The sequence below is a fragment of the Chrysoperla carnea genome, chromosome 1 (assembly GCF_905475395.1).
Source record: "Chrysoperla carnea chromosome 1, inChrCarn1.1, whole genome shotgun sequence".
NCBI classification, from domain to species: Eukaryota; Metazoa; Arthropoda; class Insecta; order Neuroptera; family Chrysopidae; genus Chrysoperla; species Chrysoperla carnea.
This window is the reverse complement of record NC_058337.1, coordinates 13837743-13858321: the sequence shown is the minus strand read 5'-3', so window position 1 is coordinate 13858321 and position 20579 is coordinate 13837743. Positions and strand designations below refer to the sequence as shown.

The 20579-nt window shown below is 29.4% G+C and overlaps 1 protein-coding gene across 1 annotated transcript; it reads right to left on the bottom strand.

Moving 5' to 3' along the window:
- Positions 1 to 11132: 11132 nt before the first annotated feature.
- LOC123305301 (GTP-binding protein Di-Ras2) lies at positions 11133 to 16092 on the bottom strand. The gene is made up of 4 exons (XM_044886987.1): positions 15736 to 16092; positions 13199 to 13366; positions 11609 to 11698; positions 11133 to 11546 (listed from the first exon to the last, which is right to left on the bottom strand). Exons 1-4 carry the CDS (start codon positions 15871 to 15873, stop codon positions 11349 to 11351), a joined length of 594 nt encoding a protein of 197 aa, XP_044742922.1. The 5' UTR covers positions 15874 to 16092; the 3' UTR covers positions 11133 to 11348.
- Positions 16093 to 20579: the final 4487 nt, after the last annotated feature.

The window sequence follows — 20579 nt, the reverse complement described above, 5'->3', positions numbered from 1 at the left end:
AATTACTGTTACAGTGCTCAAAGTCATCTTTATATTTTTTTCTAACGTTTAACTTCGATTGTGCCGCATGGATATTGACGAAAAGAATATCTTCAATACTGATATATCATGAATGCATACAGGATTCTGTACTCATGATCGATATCTCTATTGTAAAAATTTCTATGACTATCTCGCGAAGCTACGGATAAACGTTAACAATTTAATATTTCACATTTTGGCATTACAGATAGAGGTATGTAGCTATAGAGACTATTGATTATGTCATTTAGAAAGGAACTAAAAAGTTCACGGGTTTTTATTGCAGGAATCGTTCATTCGGTTATTAAAGGAAAAACCGTGTAGTGCTATTATATGAGTGGAGGGAAATTGAAGATAGGGGTGAAAAAGCACCCCTTTTGGATTTTTCCAAATATCTCGTAAACTAAGCAAAATTTCTAGAAGTATATTTTTACATCGGAATAATATTTTTCAAAAATTACAAAAAAAATTTTCATGCCAAAACAGTTGAAATAAATAGGAAAAAACTGAGCAAATTTCTATTTTTTGTGATTTTTTGCTTTTTTGTCTCTATCTTTTTTTGGCAGAGGTATGAGGAATGTAGCAGACAAAAGAAATTATATTAAATTTCCTTTTAAATGGTGTGCTCAAAAATGATTTTGGTTTAAAATTGATCGTGATACAGTCATTTCAACCTGGCTTTTTTTCGCATTTTATTGTAAAAATTATTGTTTCACTCAATGAAAAAAGGTATTGTCTTCCTATCTACTTTCTTTTGTCTCTTGTATTCCCTATAACTATCTCTGCCAAGAAAAAAGATATAGGCAAAAAGAAAAAAAAATGAAATTTTGTAATTTTTTTTTGCTATTTGTTACAACTGTTTTGGCATGAAATTTTTTTTTTAATTCTTGAAAAATATTAATCCGATGTAAAATTTAATTCTTTACAAAAAATTTTGGGGTGTTTTTTCACTGCTATCTTCAATTTCCGACTTCTCATTTAATAGCACTCCGCGGTTTTTCTTCTTTAATAACCGATTGAACGATTCCTGTAATGAAAATTCCTGAACGCCTTAGTTCCTTATTGCCCTTTTTTTTTAGTACCTAATCAATAGTCTAATACCTTATTAGCTCAAAAGTAGCCATGGGCCAAAATTGCAATAAATGTCTAATTATTTTGATACAATACTTCCAATAAAAATTTTTCCGAAGTAATCGAGATAATAACGTGTACAAAATTTTTTTGAAATTAATAGGGAATATTCATGTATTTTTTTTATATTTTTAATTCATTGTTTATACTGTTATAACATTGTAAAAAGTATAAATACTGCTTAAAAATGCTGTAATTAAGTGCAAAAAAATATTTAAAATAGAGGATAATTTTGGGATTTTTAAACGCGTCTTTTTGGCGCTCTCTTTTGATGACGTAGGAATACGTGATCTGCCAGTATGTGACAGATGACAGTTGAATGTTTACTATTATTACCATATAAAATTAACATATATTTAATCTATGGTAAGTTATTAATACCATAAAGTATGCAAACAAATATGACAAGCGCGTATCCTGACGTCACGTCCGTTTTTAGAAAATTTGAATTTCTCTCACTAAATTTGTACTTTTATTAATAATTTTAAGTTATTAAAAAGATCTTAATTACTAAAATAATAGTTCAGTTCAAATGTCCAGACAATAAAGTTACGGAAAAAAAAATTTGAATCAAATTTAAATTTCATGAATATTCCCTATTGCATGTTTGCATTTAAACACAGATATATTGCGGCTTTAATTTATTTAACTTTTTTGTTATTAATAATTATGTTTTTTTATCCAAATTGTGGTAAATTGTGATTCGAATAAATTCATATATAAAAAAACATGTTGTAGCTATTAAATTTACTATAAAACTGTAAAAAAATAAACCCGTGGACTCCGTAATTATTTCAATCGCCACACCTGTCCAAATAAGCAAAATCTGTCGTTTTATATGTAAATTGGAGTATTGGTTAAGTTGATACTACGCTAAAATTTTTTAGATTAAAACATAAAACTTCTCTGGTGTGAAGAATAGTGTGAAAGAGAACCCATAACGCTTAGTATCTTATCAATTAGAAGAATTTGGTATTTTATAAATCAAACTTCCCCACATTATGAATTGAAATTAAAGCAGAGAAGAGAGATGTGGTTGAAGTTTAGATGGTTTTTGGAACATTTTTTTTTTGCTGCAATTTTTTGTGATTTTTCCGTATCAATTCTTAGAACAAAAACATAGAGTTTTTTCGAAAAAATGAAAGCTTCGAATAGCACGAAATTTCAGCTCTATTAAAAGAATTTCACCAAATCGGTATGAATCGTTCCATTTAAATTAGAGCAGTATCTTGTCCCGGAACAATACTCTAGTCAACAAGTACAAGTTCAAATTGGTGAAATATAGAAATATTAATTGTAAAAATGCGTGTGATACCTCGTTGAATTCGGAATGATGTCTAGAAAAATGTGCCGGAAGCATTTTTCAGCACATAAAAAATGCAAAAGTTATAAACAATAAAGATGTAAAAAAAAATTCGTTTTTCGCCAGTAAAAATAGATTCATAAGAGGAGGAAATTTCCAATAAAAAAAGCTCCCAATCTCCAAAGTTTATCTCCATTATTTATAATCTTGATTTAACGCTGAAAATAGGTCTTCTAAAACTCTTTAAATAATTTATTACCATTAGAAATTTATCTGCAAGTTAATTTTTCAACAAGCTGGACAATTGTTTATATATATTCGGTTATTTTTGACAAGACTAAATCTAAATCCAAGAAATGGTCAACGCTAAAGGCGATTTGTAATAATTTTCCACTTTTAATATCTTCGATAAAGGTTGTATTATTATTATAGATAAGCATGCCTAGTTTTTCAGCTTCTGCCAAGGAGGTGACTACAAAATTTTGTCGGCCATGTTAATTAACAAACATTGTTCTCTATATCTAACGATATTCAACTTTCATATTTTTTATTTACAGACACGAGAAAAACGCTATATTTCCTTACACGATCACTTCTTTATTTCAATTCTTTGGCTACTTAAAACAATCTATCTATCTCTTATATTATACATCATTTTTCGATAATAGGGTCCATCCATTCCATTCAGTTAACATATCACAAATGTTTGCCAATAAAATTGTGACAAAACATTTTTATTTTTTGAAAATAAAAATAAATTTTTCTATGTTAATTACGCAGTTTCCTCCGTAATTTTTCCTTCAAGTAGTAAGAAGGAGGAATCAAGTTGCATCAAAAAATTTCTACCGATAATAAATTGATGATATTATTGTTGTTTGTCTTGTGCAAGTGCAATTTTTGTTGCCAAGATCTGCAACATGTTTCTGAGAGTAAATAATCAGTTTCAGGTTGCTTGGAAGTGTTGGAGCGTTGGGTTAAACTTAAAAAAATATAGATTGCAGTTAGTAAACAGGATATATTTCTATAAACAAGTACATAAATAATATATATTATGTCATCATAAATAGTTACAAAATTGTTCAACGAACGCAAATCACACTGTTCTACATTAGCTTTTCATTTGTTTACGTGTTTACGTGTTCAGGTATACCACCAAAGTGCAAAAAGGTACAATCATTATGGTTGGCAACATACATGTCTTTTTTACTACAAAAAAATTTTTATAAAATCTCAGCATTCGAAAATTAGGAGATTTGGTTTTTTTAAATAATTCGAAATCATTTAACAATATAACATTTTATTACCTTTACTGAATTTTCCGTTCTTACAATCTTAACCAATAGATTTTTAATCAAAAGTTTCCCGAAATATTCAATAACAAGGGCTTACTCAGGTTTTGGCCCAAGGGGGAAGGGGTCAAATCAGAAATTTGGTTTAAAAATTTCATAAATTTAACAGTATTTGAACATAAAGACATACTTAGCTACCAAAATCTATGGTAAATTCACATTCAGAGAACTCGGACTGAATTTGTTGAAAATTCTTCAGCAACTCCTCTAGTCGAATAGTACGATTTGAGTTTTTATTTTACCGCAGACAGTTTAATCTGATTGCAATTCATAGGAATACAGAACTTAAAAGAAGTTGATTGCCATGCTAGTTAGTCTCGTTTGAATTTATAGCAAAATTTTCGGACACGTCGAAAGGATCTAGAATCTACTCTACATAAACCTTCGTTAATACGTTTCACTCCAATTTACACAAGATCATAATGGCGTTCGGTTTAAATACAAAATGCACGTAAAAGATAATACGTTTACTGGAGTAAAACTAAGCAAAAAAAGGCTGTTATATGGATTAAAAGTTCGGACAGCGAAACTTTGGGGTTTTTCTTTTCACATCAAAATAAGTACTTTTTGAAATTTTTTACTTTCGCGGAGTGGTGCAACATGTCTAATCAACAAAATGGCGTCAAAAATGGAATTTTTTTCAGAAATTTTATCTTTTTTATTTTATATTTGCAAGAGGAGACGTCGGTGCATATCCAAATTTGGTAGGTTTGTAGTCAATGTTAAGAACTACTCCTCATATTGCTTTCTTTCTTTATTGGGAGGGGGGCTTTCGTCCCCTCTCCCCAGTTATATATATATATGTATACATACATATGGTAAAACAGTTCATTTGACTGTAACTTGAAAAATATTTGATTGATTTTAATGAAAAGAATATCAATAGTAGGTTTTATTACTTACAGCTTTCGGTTAAAATTTTAGCGAAATAGTTCGGCCAAAATTTCCAATTTAGTGAATTGTTTAAAATGGCCGCCATTTTATGCCTTTTTGTCCTACGCGGTGTCATTTTCCTTTGGTGAATTATGCTGAAAATATTGATTTTTGAAACAACTTCTGTATTTTCGTTTTTATTAATAGTTTCACTTGCTAGAAATGCTCGTATTTTCATATTTTTCATAATAATCTACTTTGGAAAATGTCGGTAATCAAAGAATAAGAAGATATATTTCGAGCCTTGTTTCAAATCAAACATGCTCACATAGTGAAATATAATGAAATTTGTTTTTAGATACGGAAATTGAAGAGTAGTAGACTACATAGTTAAAGCAGGAAACCATTGATTGGGATAATTTTTAACTACCCCAAGTAGATCATTTTTAATATGATCTGCAAAACAGGACCTGCAAAACAAAAATTTCTTCTGAAGATCGCTCGGATCTTATGGTATATGATAATTTTGTATCTTAAATATTGCTCATTGTGTCTATCTGGTTCCACTGTGCTCCAACCCTTGTTCCAGTGTATCCCATACCTGGGGCACATTGATTTTTGAAGAAGTGACAATAATTTTGGATTGGATGTATATTTCTTAAATTTGATATTCTGATTCATTAAAAAAACTATTAATATTTATATAACTATTAATATTTTATTACGAATTTTTAACCTGATCAAAAATTTTGGTTTTAAAAATTCAAAAACTTTTTGCTCCACAGTACCCCTAGATCTTCCCGTGTACTACACTAAGTGTAAGGAGAAAGAGGTAGTGAATTTTTCAGTTATGCCGTATCAGTAATTACAATGTGATAAGGCTGTCTTATTCTATTTAGTACTTACACTTGAAATTCTATATCGTGCTAAAAATAATATTGTGAACATTGATACTGCCATATGCTTTATTATCGACGAGAACGGTTTAGAATCGAATTATGCCGAAGAAACCCAAATCAACTCGGAGTAATCAAATTTTTAAATTCAAAAGTCTGATTAATTTTCCCACCAGTGAATTATTTCGGCGTTGCAGGCCGTATTGGCAGCCAAACCTAGTAATGGGCATTGTTATTGATATTTTTATGTGATATAAAAAGCGAAATAAGCGGCGAACTCTCTCCAAACATTTACCATCCCATAAATTGATAATCTATTTTTTCTTAAAGAAGAACATAAATTATTGGTAAATGGTGTCTTAAATATTTGAAAAAAGCTTTGTCTCCTATTTCGCCTTTCTATATTGGGTAACCAAGGCTAATAAATTACGTGTGTCATATAACGTAGTTTGACGTTTTAAAATGATTTATTATTAATTAAAAAAAAAAAATTTTTTTTAAAGAAATAAGTGCAAGTTCCCTATTAAGGTTGTACAAGCACCAAGACAATTTTAGATTTATGGTTGAAATTATTTGTACCTTATTTTCAACTTTGAGGATGAATTTTGTTATAACTTCATGAATGTAGACGAAAAATAAGAACAAAATTTTTCGATGTCTGCCTTGGTTTTCGAAAGCTAAATACTTAAACAAAATTTTCAATTTGCGATATTTTAAAAATTACTCAAGATATTGAAAAATTTTATTCTTACTTTTCGTCTTATATTGTCAAACATAATTCACCATAAAAAATGAAAAAATATATTTTTTTTAATTTGTGTCTCCACCATAGATATATAACATATAGATAGAGGATCTATATGGTGTAAAACAGTGTCTCTGAGTGAGTGGCTGAGAACTAAATAAAACCATTCAACGCATATGCTATATTCTAGTCGCTCATTTGGTGACGCTAGTATCTATTTCAAATATACCTCAATTTCAACTTCAAATTCAGATCAATTTCAGAACATGGGATCCTCTATCTATATGTTATATATATATCTATGGTCCCCATTACCGTACTCATACATACATCCATGTTTTCAATAATTTATTAATGTTTTAACTTTAATTTAAATAGTTTTTTTTTGGTAATTTCTACCGAATAGTTTTGGAGAAATCTATGAAAACATATCATCCGTCTACCGTTTTACTTACCATAAAACTAATGTTAAATGAGCTTACTTTTGAATTCATTTATTTATTTAAATACTCTGACACTCCGCCCCCCCCTCCCAAATTTTCAGAATTTATTTAGACTTAGTCCAATTTCATATAAAAAATCTCAAGCCTTTCATTTAAAAATGGCTTGGTGTTTGTACATCCTTATATACAAAAAAATTTATTTTCTTGTCACAGTTTTCAAAATATATCGACAATTTTGGATTTACAAAAAATTATCTGTTTACAGTAATAATACTATGAGACAATTTTTAATGATAAATTGTTAAATCATTTCCAATTTTTTCTTCGTTCTAAATATCATGAACTATATATTTAAGAACTTGTGTTTTTAAAATAGTAACAAACAATTTTTTTTAATAATTTCTAAACTACATTGTTAAAAACGTTATTATTCAAAAGTCGTTGAAGACTTTCTTTATTTTACTTTTAATACAATCAGTGAAATTTTTTTTAATAACAATCGTGTTTTCTTATGCATTTAAATAACTTAACAATTTAATAAGTGATTTTTTTTCAAGACAGAATTTTTTTTCTACACAAATACTTTCAAACAAGTAAAATCGTTAGAAAAATATGTTTCAAATATATTAACCAAAAAACACTTCGTTATGATTTTATTGAAAAAAAAAATCAAAATTGAATTATTATTTTCGTGTTAAAATCGGTAACGTATACCCGTGTTTCAATTAAAATTGTTTGCAATCGTAAAATTATTATTTTCGATGTAAAACAGCAATTTCGAAGTTGTTTCTCAAATCGTATTTAATACAAATAGATATAATTCGTTGTCTATTGTTAAGTACCCTAAAGGCATAATATTTTTTTTTTAATTTTCTCTTAAATTTAAAACAAAAGTGTATTAATTTCCATAAAAATTCTAGTTATAATGGACATAATAGTAGCTTACCCTCGGAAATATTACAGGAAATCATGATTGTGATATATACAGTTTTTCTTTTGAAAAACGTTGCCATCAATTCGCATGACTCTCGTAAAACTACATAAAATTATGGACTAAAAGTGTTTTTTAATAAACGAGTTTTTTATCATTTTAAAGGCGAAGAAAACATTTAAATATATAAAACCTACCCGACTACGTTTAGTCGGGACATACGTCCTAGTATAATCCACACCTCCATCGTACAGAGTTAACAAATCCCCGACTACGTTGCTTTACTTATTGAGTTGGCTGACTGCTCTATATAACAATTAATAAATAAAACTATGTCTAAGTTTTAAAATTCGTTGGATGCGTAGTCATTGTAGACATTCAAACCGACGCCAGCGCTCCTAGTGGGCAACTTTGGCGTCAAATTAAAATTATTGAAAAATAACAATTAATTATTTTTACATTAGAAATTGTAAAAATAAGAGACGAAATTGCATAAATAATATTTTTTAAATGAAAATTAACATAATTACTGATTTTAGAAAATAGTATTAAATTTTCGATGTGAATCATATATACAATCCATAGACTTATATGCCCATCCATACAATTATATTAATCAAGTAGTGTGTCGTTACTATGTTAAACTACTTGAAATAAAAATCATCCACGGGGCTAATAGGTGCTATAGGCCCTGATTTTGTACTCTATCTGCAGTAGCATGAAAAATAAGAATATCGTATTTGAATCGATTAAATAAGTTTAAACGGCTATTTTTAATCCTTTAAATTTTAAAATTTCTTATGCATTATAATTTGTTTCTATCATGTTCTTACGAAAAAGTTTTTGACGGAAACCTACGTAAAGTTTTTAACGGATCAATGCAAACTTTTTACAACTTTCGAAGAACCTAAAAGCCAAAGTCCTGCTTTCTCATAATTATTCCGAAGTTCAAAGTCTATTATTACAGAATCATATAACTAGTATAAAACTATAAACCCAATGTAAATTAAATAAAAAATATTATTAGTTATTAAAGTTAATACACTTTCATGTTTCTGATATAAATTATGTTTGTATATCACGATATTCCTAAGGATCTATAAATCTGCCAGTCGAAATTTTATTATATAAATTTTAACTTTAATTATTTATTTTTTTGGTAAACTACATTTCCAAAACTAGTGACAAACTGCCAGGTTTCTACTTTTGAAAGTTTGAGTATGAAGAAAATCCTTAACTATAAAAAATAAAAGTGATATGCCTTGTGATTGGAAAATTCTCCTAAAAATTTAATATGCTCAATTATATAAATGATGTATTGTTTATTATCAATTATTCATTTTAGTTTCAGTTATAGTTTAGCAGTTATTAGCGAAGAGAAAATCAGATCAAAGTCATAACAGCACATGACTGTCAATTCTGTTCTGTTTGCAAAATTGGTTAAAACAAATAGGCAAAACTAATAATTTTGGCGATTTTAAATGATTCTCTATAATAATATAGCAACAAATGTTTTTTCAAAGTTCAACAGCATAATTTCAATAATTTTTATAAGTGCTAGATAGCTATGAAAAATATAAATTAAAAGAATGTAAAAATCCACTTTGTAAAAACACAATAGTAGGGGAGCCCACGGTGCTTCGAAAATGTAAAAAAACTGACTCATGGAGTAACTCGAGCGCATTAGATATTGAAACTGTAATACTCCCATGAATCTCTGACAACGGAAATATATTAATCTGACGGTTTGGGCGGTGGTAATGTCCGTGCGGAAGGGCTAAAAATGGAAAAAACAGTAACTCAAGCATGTCAGATTTTCTTTGGGGGCGTTAAGTGGACTCAACGAACCTCCCATACCTTAGACTGACGATTTGGAGGTGACGCAAGCTCATGGCGATTTTTTGCCAAAAATAAAATCAACATGTGTAGTAACTCGGCCTTGTCAGATTTTCATACTGAAGATTCAACCTTAATCTGACAAAAATCTTGCCGAGTATTATTAATCTGACGATTTTATTTTTATTTTTTTGATACTCACACTTAATTATTTTTTGTGATGTTCGGACTAGTCGACAAAGCCGATTATCCCGCCACTTTTCGTTTTCGTTTTTCTTAGTTAGACAAACATATTATTATTATTTTATTGTAAACCGTTTAAAAACACAAGCTGCACAAGTCGAAACATAGCGTATTTACTTAACCACACATCTGCTTCTATATGGTAATAGTTTTAAGGTCAAGCGAACCGACATTGAGCTTATAATTGAGTATATATTTAAGATCCGCGATACTTATCGGCGGATTTAAACACTAAAAACTTCGAAATAAACAAAAAAATCGTCAAATTATGAAATTACACTTTTAAGCATGTAATTAACCCACCATATCTTAATCTGACGCGCTTGAGTTAATTCACCTATCGATACTACACGCGCGTCCCTATATTAAGGGCATATATTTGGCAGAGATACTTTGGAAGGTCCAAGGGACCACCCATATGTTAATCTGACTCACTCGAATCTCTATCCTTTGTTGGGCTCCCTTATCTCAAAAGCAGTTAGTACAAGTCGGATAAGTAAATCCATATTGAAAAATTTCTAGGACAGGTTAAAAAAACTAAGTACCATAGACCTGTATAATCGATAAATGTTATAAACAAAATACAGACATTTCTTCTGGATTATTAATAAATTAATTTGTATAATTGAGCATTTTTACAACTCGGAATGTTTGTATATATAGGTTATGATACACAAAATGTTAAGTGATCTAATATTTATTCTATTTACTTCGGTGTTATAGCAAAAAAATGTTGACCTATTGGTTTTTTGTTTGTTTAAAATTTTTTATAATATTTCTTTCAAAATTTGTTTTGTCTTTGTTAGTTAATAAAGGTGTTTTTTTTTTTTAATTTATTTTTTTATATATTTTATTTTTAAATTTTCGTACTGCAACGCTTAAAAATATTACAGACTTAAAATTTAAAATTATTTATGTACAAATAAATAAGGAATGTATTTTGTTATGTACATAATATAAATTAAATTCAAGATATTTTTTAAATCGTATCTGAAAGACTTTTTTTTTATGTAATTTGTATATTATTTTGATTTTTATTAAACCTAAATTAAAGCATTTTACTAATTAATGTACCTGTATTAACGCACTTTAAAATATTTAGTATTAAGTGTACCAAAAAACAGTGGCGACATCGGTATATAGTGAAATGAACTTTATAAAATAGCACCAGATGGCGCCACACTATGCGCCCATCTTCAAAATCTTATTAAAAATTTTTATTATAATATTGGTAGAGACAACAAGCTAGAAATTAAATGAGCATTTTACAGACATATAACGTAAGTTCAATATGGGTTTGGAAGCCATTAGATTTAAAAATAAAAACATGTCTCTTTAATTTTCAAGAGTTTTAGATTTAAAAATGATGATTTAGCTAAAGTCGCGTTAAAATTTCTAGTTTGTTTCTCCAATCAACGTTTGTCAATATTACCTAATTTATTTTCTATGCGAATGATATTAATATTGCACCAAAAAAATGAGCGAAAATTTAAGGAATGCATAATATTTAAAATTTTTTAATATTTTGTTAAGCATAATTTCAAATAAAATTTTGTATTGTTTAAGAACGAAATCTTTTACATTAGATGACATTTGTCTTTTGCACCAACTTTTCGTTGAGATTTTCCGCCTACTTGTAAGCTGACCGACCTAGATTTTTCTAAATTTAGCAATTCTTGAAACAATTGTTTTACATTGTGATTTGTTTTAGCTGATGTTTCCATAAAACTTACACCCCAAGCTGCCGCTTCGGCTTGTCCTTCTGACGTTGTTACCTAAATATAATCACCAAAATAGTTAGTCGAATATAAAACAAAATTGACTTATCTTAATTTACCTCTCTCAGCTCTGCGCTCTCGTCACATTTGTTCCCAACAAGCATTACAGGAATTTGTGAAAGTTCAGTCCCTTTAAGTTCTTTTATTGTCTACAAATAAACAATTGATTAATACACTTAACATAAATTAACGCAAACTTTTTTCGTTAAAAAATACACAATATTATTACGAGGTCTCATTTTAAGAGGGTAAAAATGAGTTTTATAATTTTTTCAGATTTTAATAAAAATTATATATAATTATATGAAGTTTCAGAATCCTTAACCGCTTATCCTAACATACATCGATACTATTCGTTTGTATGCAGAACATAGGCATTTAATATGTATACATTCTAAGTGTCACTATGATAACATAACATATGATGAGTACGCTTAGAATGTTTTAACTGTGGCGATTTTTATGGAATCAAGTATACTAGCAGATATCCGCCCGCTTTGCTGCGTATTTTCAACTTTAAAAACAAAGACTACCGTGTTATAGCCCTCACTTTCCTTGACCTCACTTATCCTTCCTTTTGTCCACAATTTCATGAATTTAATTTTTTTTGTGCGGAGCCCTAATTTTTTGAAAATATAATTTAGCCTTTGATACTTGCTGATAATGTTACTTTCTACAATTGAAATAATTTTTTAAATCGGTAAAATAACTTTCCCTCCAAAATAACTTTCTACCCCTTTTTAACCCCGTTAGGCGATGAGTTTCAATAAAATACGAAATATTTATGCAAAATTTGATATAGATTATACAAAGAAGTCACGTTGTACCATACAAATTTGCTCCCGTTTTCACCCCCCCCCCCTAGGGGTCGAATTTCGGAAAATCCTTTCTTATCGGATGCCTACGTCATACAAAGAACACATCCTCTAATTTTCAGGTCTCTACAATCAGCGGTTTAGTATGTGCGTTAATCCGTCAGTCAGTCAAGTCAATCAATCATTAGTTCAGGAGAAAGCATTTTATATGTATAGATGCACATATGCAATGATTAGTTATATGATGTTGCCAGATTTTTTATATCTTCGCGTTCTCTCGTGGCTCTCGTAATTTTTACCCCTTTAATTGTTTTGAACGTCCTTAAAAATGCGCTCCTCCAATATACTCTCAAGACCCGAAGTGTTGTCATGATAATCGGAAATTCGAGATCATTTCTAGAAGGATAAAATATTTGTCCTGATGCACCTCGCTTTGTGGGGCGATACAAGTTTGACGATGTCTTATAGAATTGGCCACAATAAGACGAAAATCCTTAACAAGATTTATCGAGATAACGTTTAATTTTGGGATTATCGCATTAGGACCTTCTGTAATAAATAAACGTGATCTACCGTGCGAACATCCGATTCCAACTTCGGAAGCAGTTTCAAATTAAAACTTATGAATTAGGCAATCGTAATTACTCCTCAGTTTCCAGAGAAATATCTTATCGTTAATTTGGTGAAAATTAAGTCCCATATTTCGAAACTTACACATGAGGAAAAAATTCCCCTTTGTTTTGTTTTTCTATCATTGTGTAAAATTTAATTATAATAAAAGTTAATGGGAAGACGATCGTTTTAATACTTCTGCGAGAAATTTATCTTCCTTACCTCCCAAATCGGTCGTAGTTCTTCCAAAGATTGCCTACTGGAAACGCTATACACAAGAATAAATGCATGACCCTTTGATATTGACAGTCTCTGCATGGCGGGAAATTGATGCGACCCGGTGGTATCGGTGATTTGGAGCGTACATATGTTCTTATTGCAACTGATTACCTATTTATTAAACAAATTTATTAAAACAAAATAACCATAAAATTTGTACAAGAAAAAAATTTCTATACAGTTTTCAATGTTAAAATGGTGAAAACACTATCAAATAATATGTAACAGATTTGTGCGATTTTTTCGTACCAAAAATTTTGTTTGGGTAAATACCTTTTCCATTGATGAAAGTATTCGGACAATACAGTAGTATAAATAAAAAATTAGAATAAGAAAATATTTTCAAGGTTTCCGTACGGCTCCCATATAAAAAAAAGCGTTTTTCTATTTTTTCGAAACAGGTACGTTTTTCTGGGCTCTGTCAAGTTTATTCAATGAAATGATACAAGCACTAAAATAAGGACCTGATTTTCTTATAGACCGTAGGACAGAAAGAGTGCTTTGTTAAATGATTAATACATACTTGAAATTTCGTGAGTGGCTTCCTTTTGGCAAGTTTACCAAACTTCTCTATAAGACATTTTTTAAAACTGCTGCGTTTTCAAATGAGCATGACAACGTCATATTTAAGCTATCGATCTGAAAAACTGCAGGGAATTTGTCGGATACTATGACCACTTGATAACATTATAATTATTAAACAATAAAATATATTATCCGATAAAAATAATGCATCGCTGAGCTTGTATACCACCTCGAACATACAGTATTTAAATATTTTTGTTTTTGAGAACCTACATGGTTCACTTTTGCTGAATTGTTTAGTAATTATTAATGTTATCAAATGGTCCAGTGGCCGAGCTCGCTAAGGCGTCTTAGCTTGCTATGATCACTGGCTGGGAGGTTGCGGGTTCGAACCTAGGCAGCGGCAGTGTGAACAAAAATAAATAATGGGGTGGTAAATTGATCACATTGTCGTCGCTTGGGTAAGAACGAAGTAACCGACTCCATCCACATCATGAAAATGTAATTGTATATATTCGAATGTATTTGAAATAAATAAAGATTAAAACATAATGATGTGGGTGGCCTCTGTTAAAGACATAAATGTCTGATGAACGGGGGTAAAACCCCATTATTATGTTATCAAATGGCCAAAGGATCCGACAAATTCCATGTCGCATTTTTTAGGCCGAAAGCTTAAATATGCAGTTCTGTATTTTAAAAGTTTTCTGCCAACCGAAAATATGTAAGTAGATATAGGCAGGTTTATAAAAATATTAACATAAATTACGGGCCGGAAAAATGGATGGCGAATTTTTCGGTACGTTATACACATAGGTACTTTACCTATATTTATAGAAATATAGGTAAAGTACCTAGTTAAGTATTAAAAAATTAAAATGTGTTAAGGTAGGTTCGTAATTTTTTTTCTCAACAATAGTATAATTATTTATGCAATTCTCCATTCCACCGCATTCCCAGACTCGCCAATAATAATACATTTATTGAATCCATTAACTTATTTTCCATTGTCCCAGCCTTTATAAAAAAGTTATATTGAATATTATAAATAATTAATCACTATGGTTCATTTTTAATTATTATTACTTATTATCACTTTTCTTATGTATCTTTTGTCATTTTTCTTATTATCTTTTTCTTATATAAAAATTTAATCTGTGCAGCATACATTCGTATTCAAAGGGCATCCATCTAGCCCGTTTATTGTAAATAAACAAATCAGTTATATTTTTCCAACGCAATTTTGTTTCCTTTGGTTTACGTGATAAGTATAAGGTGAAAATTGCTTATCGGAGAACATAAATAGAGTTTACTTGCTTCACAGTTTTTTTCGCTCCAGCATTTTAACATTGAAAATTATGCCTAAAGGAATTTTTTTCTTACATACATGGTAAAAAAAATATTCATCATTAAAGAGAATAAAATCAATAAAAATTACACTGACAATTACAATTAGCAAAGGATTAACAAAAAACTTGTTGTATAGCTTACCTCTCATGAACATTTTCTTGCAACAACACTGCATCTTACTCATAAAAACATTACATGGTACTAAGAGAAAACTGCAATTGAAAAGAACAGTATTGCGACTACAATGCAAATAAAAATAAGACATACATTCAACAAAACTTGGTGAAAATCAAAAAGTTTTACATTTGTGTACAGCAAAACGTGAAACAACAATGCTTATATTGCAATAGCAAACATTGTGCTAATTATGAAATTGGTCATGCTATAAAACATTACATAAAAAATTGGTTTCACATTTTATTAGCAAAAATTATTTAAAAAATAAAGCAAATAATTGGTATGTTTTATAATTGTTTATGTAAAATAAAATAATTTGACTCAATTAACAAATTTTCATTCAATTTTTTCTTGCAATCATTCAATTACAATTAAAAAATATGCTTAGCAAAAAAAAAAAAAAACACAACCAGAATATAAAAACAAACCTGACGATAGGTATCTTCAATTGTTGGTATATAACTTTCTCGGAAAGTTCCCTTGACGAATCTTAACACAAGGGATGATTTTCCGACACCGCCAGCTCCAAACACCACCACGCGGTAGTCGTTGCTTTGTTCGGGCATTCTCACGTCGGTTGCCACTTTTAATGCCTTTTTCCCATCTCCAATATACAACAAAACACGGCTTTTCAGCCTTTTTTAGGTGACACACCTAAATAGGTTAAGTAAAAAGAATTGTAATCATTTTTAAATATTTTATATTTGTTGTTAAACCCATTTTTTATTAAAACGATTGTCACTATTTAAAGCTCAAACATTATTAACAAATATTTTATTTAATCAAATAACAGCAAATTAGTTTGTGGAAAAACAAAAAAAATGAGAGAAAATTATCAATTTAACAATAAAAACATTAGACTGACAACTCAAATCTTTTCGTCTATTGATTGCTATATAAGAATTGTAAATTTACAGGGGTGGATTTGGATAACGTTTATAATTTACAACTGGATAGACGAAAATCTTCTAATATAATAAAATGTATAAAGCAATGTTGCTTGAAAATATGATTTTTCAGAGAAAGTTTTAGGAAGAAGTAGGGGAATAGTTTTCACCCTGAATCCTTCTTTTGATTTAAACATTTGGCAAACGAATTTTTGAGCTTTCGCGTGTGCAAGCAATATTTTTATACTCTGTATGTATTGTAACGCTTAAAAATATTGATGCTATGAACAAATTTTGGTAAAGGTGTTCATAAAATCACTAAAGATTCCATTTCCGGTTGTCTGTCAATCATCGTCAGTAGCTTAAGTTGGTAATATGTTAAGCTACTGACGATGATTGTGTTGAAATCGAAATATCGATATTTAACGAAATGTAAGTCTGTTGTATGTTATTTATTTCTATGGAGGGTAGAGATAAGGAGAACCATCTCTGTATATAAAAAGTGTCCATCGAAAAGCAGCAAATAAGGGTGTCGTTGCTGTAGCAAAAGTGTAAGTTTTAAAAGAAGTGCTCAAAGTAACAAGAGTAAGATAAAGATCTAAACAAGTTGTTCAAGAAGGATAGAGAATTTCACATCAAACACCTCCTGCTACACAAGCACCATTCTGGTCAATTTTGTAACTGTTATTTGCTGTTTTTAGAGGGACATTTTTTTACTTTAACTCCCATTTAAGATAGTTCTCCTTATCTCTACTCTCCATATTTATTTCAATAACTTTTGTTTAAAACGTTTTTTCGTAAACGTCACTCTTTGCCCGTGAGGGTGCATATAAAGACAAAACTTTATTGTCCATTTTTCCAAGGCTATATAAGATAGGGGGTTGAAAATTTGCAGGTAGCTTCAAATAGCGGTCTTGTGAAATATTCTCGAAAAACGAAAAAAAAAATCTAGAAAATACTTTCGAAAACCAAATAAATGGCAGCCGAAAGGTCGCCATAATTGTGTTGTTTTTTTAAACTCTTTTAATTTATTAAAAACAAAAAATTATAATGCATGCACTGACATTCAACACTTTTTACACAGGGTATTTCTCTTAATACACAGAAATTCTTATTAATGAGCAGTGAATTTGCATCTTCATAAAAATTTCATAAAAAACAGCGAGGGTGTTTACAGGTTTATTAGGATATGTTCCATGATACATTACCTTGTATAATAGATGCCACGTTTTTATTGATAGTTGTTTAGATAATACTTAATTTATCGAAAAAAATGCACAAACAAAATAAACATATCTCGCGGACGGAGGGGGGGCTCAAGCATTGAAGAATGTGACGTCATTATGGTACATGATAAATTGTATATTACTCTGTGATATTTGTGTTTCATTCTACTGTCAGTTCACAGGCAAGCGAATGGATTGAACCATGGAGGTTATAAAGAAGGAGAACGATCGCTATGTACTAAAGCATTAGCGCACCTGTCCCTGAAAATTTGTAGAATTTATAGTTCATTTTTTAGCTACCAGCCGCGCTGTCGTTGGTAAGTAGTATATTAGCGCACAACAGCCCGCATTTAATGAGACAACTTAGCGATCCCAGCGCCTCACTTATTTTGTCCATATTTAGGGGACAATATTTTCTATTGCGATCATTCTCCTTCTTTATAATCTCCATGGATTGAACTTTCAACTCTATTGTAGTTCTAGTCTGCTTCAATAGATGTCACCACGGCAAAACAAAATTTGTCAAAATTTGCGTTTAGTTATAGTTTTTTTGTGTTTTGTTGCTTTTTTTAAAATTTAAACATGAACCTGAGTTCTCTAAACTGTTTTTATTATTATTTCATAGTCTGAGAGCCTCAAGATTTTACTTGTAGTTAGTTATATAGATGAGTAGCTCAGAAAAAAAATTATTTTAAGTATTCTTAATTAAATTAGAGCTTAGATTTTGTACAGAAATTTATAGCTTAAGCTACAAAAATCAATTTAATTTTACTCAGTTTCTGCCATATTTCTCTTTTGATTGTTTAAAATTTTTGAGTTATCCTATTTAAAAAAAAATCGTAATCTAAATGAAAATGTTAAATTCTGTAAGTATGTAAAATACAACTCTGTTATGAGAAAAAGGAGAAAATGATCAACGCCTGCCCTATGAGCGCTTTTAAATATCACTAAACTTTGACGTAAATTATAAACCAGAGGGTCTATGAACGTGGGTGAACTATGTATTTACCCGAATAACCGCATTCCTATGTTAAGTAGATATTTTTATCCAATAGAGGAATACACGTAAAGCATTTAATAAATAGGTATAGAATATAAATATGTTTATGCACTTCATAAACGATTTGTCATATTCATATCCTATAACTATAGATAATAAAAATATACATAATTACTTTATTATCTGAATGTTGTGTATTACCTAATAACACATGCTACCAAAAAAAAAAAATTTGAATGCACTTTTTGAGCTATCTGGCATGCATACATTATAGGTCTTGGTGAGTACATCATGAAAATGTGTAAAAAAATTGTCTAACACCCCCAAATTTGAAGTTATGCTGGGAAAACCGTTTTTCGTGTACTCCGCGCACTTAAACAATTGTACTTCCGTAAATTTTTAACAGATTTTAGTTTGCCTAACGGCAAAACTAAAATCGAATTTTGAAAACTAGAAATATTGAGCTTTCGGAATATATATACCTACCTATATTTATCTATACTTTGCTACAAAAACATTAGGACATTTTATAAAAGTTTTCTAAGATTTACCCATTTGTTTCATGTTTTGTTCAGTTTGACGTCTTTTTTATGTAAGAAATCCTCAAGAAAAATTAATTTCTTACAGTTATTATCAAATACATTCTATCTCGTAAAAAGCTAATGCTACGGGTTATCAAAATCGGTTGAAAAATGTTCAAGTTACAACGCTTTTTGTAAACAAGAAAATTTTATTCTCATCTTGATATCGATGTCGTGCCATGTCGTTTTTCCGATTTCCCGGGGAGTTGCGTTGTGTAAATGAAATTTTTCGAACTTTTCTGTTAATTTGACTTTATTTCGAGTCGATTGGTGAAAATCTCATCTTTCTAGCATGTATAGAACAGAAAATCGTTATTGTTGGGTGGTTTTTCGCGAGGTATCTTACCAATTAACAATAAAGTAATTAAAATGCAACTAGATCAAAAAAATTTACGGAATGTTGTTCAATAAGCTTTACACTACAAATAAAAATTTTATACATATTAAAAAACAGATTTTTTCATAGACTTTTTGAGGGATGAAAATCGTGAAAATCGAGTTTTTTCAAATGTTACGAATTTTTTACTTGAAAACTGGAGGGTTAAGAGAAAAATATCTAAGAACATCTTTTGTTAATTTTAGACTTAATTATATGATAAAATTTTCGAAGCGATTCGGTCAATATTACTTATTAGTTTAAAAAAAAATTAATTTAATCAATATCTTACCGATTTCTTACATAAAAAAGACGTCAAACTGTAAAAAACATGAAAAAAATGAGTAAATATTATTTATATTTTATAAAATGTCCTAATTTTTTTATAGAAAGTATAGATAAATATATATATTCCGAAAGCTCAATGTTTCTAATTTTCAAAACCGTTAAGCAATCGAAAAAGAGTTAAAAATTGGCGGAGTTTTAATTGTTTAAATGCGCAGAGTACACGAAAAACGGTTTTTCCACAATAACTTGAAAAGGGGGTGTTAGACAATTTTGAAACACATTTTCATGATGTAGTCACCAAAACCTACAACGTTCATAGGTCCTTTGAAAAGTGCTTTCAGCTTTTTTTTTTGTAGCACAGTTACTTTATTATCTGAATGTTGTGTGTTCCATAATAATTAATAGTAGGCGTATTTTATATATTTAAGTAAATTTTACATTTTATAAATAGGTACCTATTTCATACGAGTAAGTTTTAGTTATTCGATTGGAAAATTGGTAACCTTTAAAAATATATCAATCACACGAGCACGACCTATATTATCAGGTGTCTATTAAGAACTAGCATTACTGTTGCTAGAAAAATTTCTACAAAACCCGTCGATGAGTGGGGTTCAAGTAGCCCAAAAATAGTCAATTCCAGAGGGAACATGTACCGGATTTTAAAATTCAGAAGTGATAACGAAACCAACGTATTTTTATATTTAATATTTTTTTATCATTAACTATAAGTTATATTTAATAAGTTAATTATAATCTGAAATAAGTAATAATAAACAGAAAATATTATAAACTATATGAAAATATTTTTATTTTATATAAACATTTATTGAGAAAATATAAATACGAAGTGCGAAATTTAAAAGTCTGTTGCCAATGATCGATTTACGCTTATCCGTGACTTAAATCATGCC